Source organism: Abrus precatorius, unplaced genomic scaffold (genome assembly GCF_003935025.1).
Source record: "Abrus precatorius isolate BTA unplaced genomic scaffold, Abrus_2018 Scaffold7, whole genome shotgun sequence".
Lineage (NCBI taxonomy): Eukaryota > Viridiplantae > Streptophyta > Magnoliopsida > Fabales > Fabaceae > Abrus > Abrus precatorius.
Window position 1 is genome coordinate 24,914,112 of NW_020874417.1, and position 8,484 is coordinate 24,922,595.

The 8,484-nt window shown below is 35.3% G+C and overlaps 1 protein-coding gene across 2 annotated transcripts; it reads right to left on the reverse strand.

The window, feature by feature from the left end:
* Window positions 1-2,404: 2,404 nt before the first annotated feature.
* Window positions 2,405-7,575, reverse strand: LOC113872854 (inositol phosphorylceramide glucuronosyltransferase 1-like). 2 transcript variants are annotated; one of them, XM_027510706.1, is made up of 11 exons: window positions 7,186-7,527; window positions 6,840-6,960; window positions 6,502-6,687; window positions 6,193-6,356; window positions 5,057-5,164; window positions 4,762-4,899; window positions 4,551-4,685; window positions 3,931-4,216; window positions 3,684-3,807; window positions 3,357-3,408; window positions 2,741-2,903 (listed from the first exon to the last, which is right to left on the reverse strand). In XM_027510706.1, exons 1-11 carry the CDS (start codon window positions 7,522-7,524, stop codon window positions 2,844-2,846), a joined length of 1,713 nt encoding a protein of 570 aa, XP_027366507.1. In that variant the 5' UTR covers window positions 7,525-7,527; the 3' UTR covers window positions 2,741-2,843. The 2 variants fall into 2 exon arrangements, with proteins under 2 accessions (XP_027366508.1, XP_027366507.1); XM_027510707.1 differs by lacking the exon at window positions 3,357-3,408 and having other exon boundaries at window positions 2,405-2,903; window positions 7,186-7,575.
* Window positions 7,576-8,484: the final 909 nt, after the last annotated feature.

The following is an 8,484-nucleotide window of genomic DNA, read 5'->3' on the forward strand; positions in this document are numbered from 1 at the left end:
CTCCATTGTCTGTCCTTAAGCACTTAATTCTTTTCCCAGTTTCAAGTTCTACTTGTGCTTTGAACTCCTTGAATACTGGAAACACATCTGACTTCTTCTTGATTGGGTACACCCACAATCTCCTTGAGTGATCATCAATGAATGATACAAAATATTTTGCTCCTCCAATAGATACTTCCGGTGATTCCCATACATCAGAATGAATCAAGTCCAGTATGTGTCTGCTTCTTGTAATCACGTTGCCAAACTTCAATCTATGCTGCTTACTTGTCACACAGTGCTCACAAAATGGTAAGGTTACCATTTTGAGCCCGGGCAAGAGATTACGTTCTGCTAGAATTTTCAGGCCTCGTTCTGACATATAACCAAGTCTACGATGCCACATCATTGTTTCTTCTTCTTGACTAATTGCAACTGATGCATCTGCTTCTTTCAACGTATCTCCCAAAAGCATGTATAAATTGGTTGTGATCTTTTCTGCTTTCATCACTACCAGATTGCCTTTAACTACCTTCATGATCCCACCTTCAATGTGGATCTTGCAATTGAGGTCATCCAATTGCCCAATGGACAATAGATTCTTTTTTAAGCCTTTCACATGTCGTACTCCTTGAATTGTACGAATAGTACCATCACGCATTTTCAATTTGACAGTACCAATTCCAGCAATTTCTAGGGCATGATCATTTCCCATGAATACAGATCCTCCTGAGATAGGTTCATAAGTAGAAAACCAATCTCGGCATGGAGTCATGTGCCAAGTTGCACCTGAATCCAATATCCAACATTCATGGAGTTGTCTTCCGCCTCTAGAATTTACTACTTCACTATATAGAATTTCACCATCATCTGAGGTACTAGCAACACAACCTTGTGAGGTTGATACTTCCATATTCTTCCCTCCTCCACTCTTCTTGTTCCAACAATCTTTCTTCACGTGCCCTCTCTTGCCACAGTTGTAGCATTTGAGGTTCTTCCTTCTCTGAGATTTTGATCTACCATGATTCTGGCTCCCACTGGAACCACGTTCCATTGATCTTCCTCTCATCATCGTCAATGCTTCTGCCTGTTTAGAATTTTTCAGTCTATCTTCCTTATTCTTTCTCTTGGATTCTTCTTCAAGAACTGCTCCAACAACATCATCAAAGGATAGACGACCGATAATGTTGTTGTTTGTTATATTGATGATCAGTTGATCATATGAATCTGGTAAACTCTGGAGTAGAAGCTCCGCACGTTCATTTTCTACTATGTTGAAATCTGCGGCTGTAAGCTGAGCAAACAGCGTATTTAAATTGTTGATGTGGTCCGTTACTGATGTGGACTCACTCATTCGAAGAGTGTAGAGTTTCCTCTTCAAGAATATTCTGGTGTGAAGTGACTTGACCTCGTACAACTTGATCAGTGTATCCCAAATCTCCTTTGCAGTCTTCTTCTCTGCAACACTGGATAACACTGAATCAGCCAATGCTAAGTGCAAATTGGCAACAGCATTGTTGTCCATTTCTCTCCATTTTTCTTCTGAAATATCTGCAGGTCTGCCTTCGATTGCATCAAGACAATTGTCTTTCCTCAAAATTGCTCTTATCTTCAATTTCCACAAGGAGAAATTACTCCCATGAAATTTTTTTATCTCATATTTTGCTGTCATAATTTCTCTCTTAATTATACCGACTTATGCACTTCTCACTATGAATAGTATTGTCTACTGGAATAACACAGGTAGACCATGAACTAACACACCAAAAAAAATTCCCAGGAAAGAGAGGTGGGTCACTATAGACACTCTTAAATACCAAATCTTTCCTAGCCAGAACTTTCTCAGATAGCAGTTTCACACTACCAAACTTTTCTAGTAACAACTCTTTTTTGATGTGAAAGATCGGATTAAACCGCAATCACAGAGCATACTCAGAATTTTACCAACACTATTCTAGTGACAATAGCAACGGAATAAACTAAACCAATAGCTCTGATACCACTGTTGGGACCAGAGTATCAGTATAATAACACACAACTAAAATAAGAGATGAAAAATAAGAGCTAATAAAGACAATATAAAATTATCACAGAAGAAAAAATTACACTACTCCTCACTCTAAAATTTACTCCTCAAAATAGAAGACTATTACTATCAAGTACAAGCTCGGTGTAATACAAAATGAAAGGAAAAGAGAGGATTTTGGGATGATTTTAATTGATGGACCCTTACCCTTTATATAAGTAAAGGAGGGGCTCCACTTGAAGTTCCCACCGATGTGGGACTTCATTCCTAACACTTTTTACGCAAACTTCTGACAGCCATTTCACATCAAGCAAGCAAGCACGTTCTTTGATAAATTCATTTGTCTTATTTTAGACTAAATTATAATTTCAATGAACAAAAGAATAATAATAATGTTACACTGGAAACTAGTAAAAATACAATATACTTCACGGACAAAATTTTAGTATTACATTTGTCATCAGGACAACGCTACATGTTATTTGAATACAACAATAACCACAAGTCTCAACACGAGCTAGATAGACGAATTAAATGTTACTGGGTTTTATCAAAAGCAATTTCAATATTTTTTTTCCTAAAATTTTCTTCGGCCAGATCCCATGCTTTGCATTACCAGTCCAACACATGATAAAAGATTGACAGGTAACGGTGGTATCTGGCAACTTATCCCGATCATATAGATCAATGACGCATATTTTAATGAAATAAAAATAAATAGAAAATTAATCTACCATAGTTTACATCACTTCCAAGAATTCAATCAACAACAGAACTCGCATTTCGTGCAACCTCCCTCCCTTCCAGCCCTTTCAGAAATGATCTGATAGCAAGATGTTCAGAGGCGTATGTCACGAAAGATGCTAATATTATGCCCCCAACAACCATCAAACCTAACCTGTTAGATATATAAAACAAAATATTACTGTAAATTCGAATAGAAAGATTTGAGAAAAATGTTGATTATATCTTTTAAAAAACTACTTAGAAATACAGGACAAATATGGTTAAATCCACTACAAGCAGAATGCATATCAAACAAGGGAAGATTATTTCGGTAGGTATCATTAAATTTGAATTTCATGCAGCCTAGAGCTGGCATTCTATGCACCGTAAATAAGCAAAAACACGCACCAAAATGCAATAGAAGACAGAAAAAGAAAAACCCTCCTGATTCAAGAATACTGTTCTGTGCAGAAATACATATTATCTGTTTAGAAAGTTATCAAAGCCCCTAATTGTTTTTCCAAACCACCAGTTTAGCTTAATGTGGGTTAGAAGGGCTGAATTAAGATGATGTGAGCCAAAAATAAACAAAGAAAGACCAATTAAATGGTTAAAATAACCTTACAGTTCTGCTCCTCCATATTTTAGGTGGACGGATGAAGTCACAGGTTGAAAGCCTATTAGATGCACATGATTCTAAGTTACCACTCGAGATAAAAGAGGCCAACTACAGACTATAGGTTGTTTTAAACTTCGATTTTTTGAAATTTAATGATTGATTCTAGTTAATGATAACAAAAACATAGTGAGATCAAAGCATTAGTTTTACTCTTAACCCACAAATATGGATAATGAAATTACACTTAAAATAGATAGGAAGTTCATAACAAGATCAATCGTGATGGCAACTGTGCATATTTCAGTTCATTAATAAATTCTAATGAAAAATTACCGTAAAAACAAAGCGGTGATCCCAAACAGAAAAGGCAAAGATGGAGCAGCAATGGCCAAGAAGGCCATGCCTAATCCATAGAACCATGTAGCAACATCACATGATGACATCTGACGCTGATGAACTGTGAATACAGATAAGACAAAATTAGTGACAGAAATTAGAGAGAAAGAAAGGATAAGTCTTGAGGAAATGGTTAAATGGACGACAAAACCCCACAATTAAGCTCTACTGTGGGAGAACATACGTTTTCCAGATTCCTCATCAGAAGATTCAGGATGAGACAAAGAGGAAGTTGTTTGTGATGCCATGCTCTTTCCCCAGTGATAAATCAATTTGATATAACCTCCAAATAATATAAAGAAGATTGTGAATGTCCATTCATACATCAAAAGCAAACCAGTCCATGGAGTTACTTGTCGAGGTACAATCAAGAGAGATAATCCAAGAGACACCACTGCAGCCGTAAAACAGATGCAGACAGAAGTGCCGCCCAAATATGCAGGCACCTTGTATTGAGCACCATTTAAGATCTATTTAACAAAATAAAGAATACTTAGTTTTTTAAAAATTACATAAGCATAAGCAGTATAAATATCGAATCACGGGATTTGAATCCCCTCATGCGAGGCCATCACATGACCCATTCATCTGACGAGAGATATATACTGATACTGAGCTCCTGAGCCATGACCCATTCATCTTACAAGAGATATATACTAATACTGAGCTCCTGAGCTTGAAATTTTCTGTGCTTCTACATAGGTAATTGTGTCATTCTCTATTGTCTATGAATTTGGTCCTGCAATTGCCTCACATGAGACGATCCAAATCCCTAAATTAGAAGAGATAGAAGCAAAAGCTGACCTGGTGAGGGGAATTGATAGTTGAAGTAGAAATGGTAGTATATGCAAGTGGGCCCCCTGATTTAATCCTATAACAAAAGTGTCTGACATGATCACAGAGTGAGTTTCTACAACAGGAACCACAGTACCCCTGATTCTGCAGAAAATATAATATTTATGGGCATATGCAATTCCTAATGATTGAATAATAATATTGATCCGTAATAGCTGACCTTCAAAATTGAACGATAGCAGCAGAAGAGTACAGCACAAAATGGTAGCAGAAAAAGAAACTTCACAAGAAAATTGTCTTTAGGATTTCTTCCCCCTCCAGTTCCAGGAAGGGATTCCTCCAGCTTTTCTCTTGCATTCTGCAGTACAGACAAGGTAAAAGCAAATAATTAACATACTTTTGTCACAAACTTCAGTTTTGTCACATGACTACTTAAGCATTATGGCCTTCTTAAATATTAGTGGAAGACAAAATTTTAGAGATCGCTAAAATAGGTTAATAAATTGCACAAATACCTGCCAGACATCAACTGGTTTCACAAGCCAAGATGTCCACCAGTCCCAAGGCTTAAGAGGACCTAGTGTGTAATGAATCACATGGAGTTCATTCTCATCTACCATCCACTGGATAAATCAGCATGAATAGTTATATACAAACTGAAAGATGCAATATAAGGAACAGAGACACTTAAATGCAGGTAGTTGGAATGTGTGTGTGTGTGTGTAGACTGTAGAGTATGTATTAAATATTCTCCGCAGCTAATTCAAGCTAGGGAAAAAAATACAAAAATTTGAGTTGCTTAACTCCTGAAATTTTCATCCACCTCCCACCATTATTAAAATCAGCATGAACATTTTGAATTGATTAAAAGGCAAAGGTTTACTACAGATCACACGTCCAAAAATACCGTTTCTAGCAGGAACTGAAGTAATATGACAATGTTAACATGAAGGAAAATTCTGAGGCTTTCCTCCTGCATCATCATCTTGACCCATCTATATTATAGCAAAGTTAATAAGTGCTGCTTCTAACTGCTATAATTGCCAAGTGCCAACAGTAAAATTTGAATCCAATAGCAGCACTAATAACTCTTTAATCATTATTAGTATATTAATATAGGTCACTGCAATGCCATATCTAGTAAAGAGCTGCTTCAGCACTGACTCCAATTTGTACCATAAGCTCCCAAATCAATGCACGAAAAATCTCCAGTCATTTTAGTGTCGGCAGCTTCATCCTCTAATTCATTCCATCAATTCGCATGGAATTGTTGTAAAAGATTTATTCAATTCTCCCCTTAACCTATTCAGAAAGGCTTCAATTTTTAATACTTCAATTATAAAAACATTTGATTCCAACTATCACAAAGAATATCTGTTGATAAGACAGTAGTTTGTTATACTAATTGCATCGTATGCATTGGAACACTGACTAAACATCAATATGTAAAAGTGTTGGACTCTTACAAGTTAAACATTAATCAGATAAAACAACTGGATCTAACAGGCATCCATTTGAACTCAACTCAAATAAGGAGATAAAGCATAATTACATTAAAAAGGAAAGAAACAAAAAGGGAGATGTATCAGTAATGTATTGCCCCTAACACTTAAAAGGAAATAACATCCTATTATTACCTATATTCCAGTACCTTGTTAGCCAGCATGTAAAGACCAACATCTGCATTATAAAGTGTGGAAAGTCGCTCCATTTCAGGAACTGGTCTAGTATCCAAAATTTCTGGGGCCAAATTTGGCTCAAAAATATGTGCATTGGGAAATCCAGGGTAATATGAATTGAGAAACCCCTGATCCCCTGTGAAAGAAGGAAGTTGGATGAAGTCAATTGTTCAAACCTAACAGGCGCAAATCCATATCTAATACAAGATGCCTAGAACAAAGAAAATCAAATGAATAAAAAAATAGCATTTAATATAGTACAAAAAAGAAAATCATTATACCTCCGGTGTAAGATGGCAGAGTGTTTACTTTGCTCATCATGTCATTAAAAACGGTAGCAGATGGCATCACCACCATGACTCCCGAATTCAACCTCTCAGAATGCTTTAAATTAGCACAGAATTTTCCACATTTGAAAAGATCTTCTATATTTTTAACCACAATGGTGTCGGCATCAAGATAAACAACTGCACGTATACATTCAGTATAGCCAATAAATCAGAGAAGTTACACTTACATCCCATTAGAAAGGCAATAAACAAAATTCAAAGCTTGCAATGTACACCATAATTTCCAAAACCAGACACAATAAACAACACAAAAAACATAAATAATTTACCTTTCTTGTAGTTAGTCATGTTAAATATTTTGAGCTTCGTATAGACACCCCAAAATCTCTTTGGACGAACTTGATTAGGATTTGCCAGCAAACTAATCTTCTCAACTATCCACCCGTCAGCCTACGCACGAAAAACAACCATATCCTCCATACGTTAAGAGTTTTAAAATCAACAAAAACATCTATAACTACCAAAATTTAGGATTCATGTCAATTGAAACATTAAGTTCATATACTTCAATGCAAGTTTTCGATATCCACTAAATCTTAAGCAGAAAATTCATCTCAGGTTCGAAAATAACAATATGAATGCAAATTGCAAAGGAAAACAAAGGCGAAAGCGTACCTGGAGAAGGTGATTTGCATAATCAGAGACACCGTCTGAGACCAAAACAACCAGGTCTTTCTTGGATCCCGTGTCACGTATCGATTTCCCGAGAACTCGAACGCCCAGTAAGAATTCATCTCCGTACAATAGAGTTACGTATGCTTCATCCGTCCCCTGAGATCCCAAAGAAACTTGTGATTGAACTGAAATCAATAAAACTATCAAGCATAACCATCTACTACTATACGATTTCATCGTAACTCGATTCTCTACGTTAATTTTTTTTCGAGAAAATTTCCTTTTCGTTGCTGCGAATTCAAACGGTTGAAGGGATTTGAAATTTCCCAGCGAATTCATCCATTTTGTGAAACGTGGCCTATTATGCTTTGATTAAAAGCTTACACAAGTACCGTTATGTGGGTGGGGAAGGTTATTTTTAAGGTTCAAAATGTTCACGGTAATTTTGAAGTAATTAAGAGTGGTTATTATTTTTAAATATTTAAAGTTAATCTTAAAAATTAAAGTTAATAAAATTATTAATTTTTATTTAATTAAGTGTTCTTAATTTGTTAATAATAATACAAAGAAATGTATTAACATGAGTAAAATCAACTTTTAAAAGAAATATGTTAACAACATTAACATAGACCAAAATATTTAAAAATTATAATCACTTATGTTTCACTCACGGGAAGCGCAGAGCCACCATTTTTTTGTGCCTCACTTCCACCATCTTTGCGATCAATCTCATGTGACAAAAATTGCAAGGTGCAGTCTAATTTTACTTTAAAAAAATTAAAATGAATTAGACAAAAACTTAATTTTTGTTTAAGGTAAAAAAATTGATTAAGTTAAAATGATGAAAATTTGTAAAACTTAAATTTTTCTGTTTTAAATTATAAATTTTTTTAAAAACTATTATTATTTGTTAGAGAATAGTTAAGACAGTTAGTAGTTAGTTGGTTCTATAGGCTATATAAGCCTTCTATTTTTTCTTATAATATTAACTTTTTCACTCATTTATATTAATACAAGTTTATATTTCTTCTATTTTAATTTTATTATTTTCTCTTGGCCATGTTTCTTGACATGATATCAGAGTCATAGTACTCATCATGAGCTTTTGATTCTATTGGGCACTCTACAGAGATACAATTTCACTCTCTCTATATCCTTTTGCCTTGTTTTTTGCATAAAAAAAAATAACAATGACCCTAACTGGGCGTTCCAATCAAACACATTTAAGCGTGTTCTCTTTGTACCCTTTTACCTCACCGTCGAAGCCATTATCTTTGCAGCCTCCAGTCCAAACCTTCC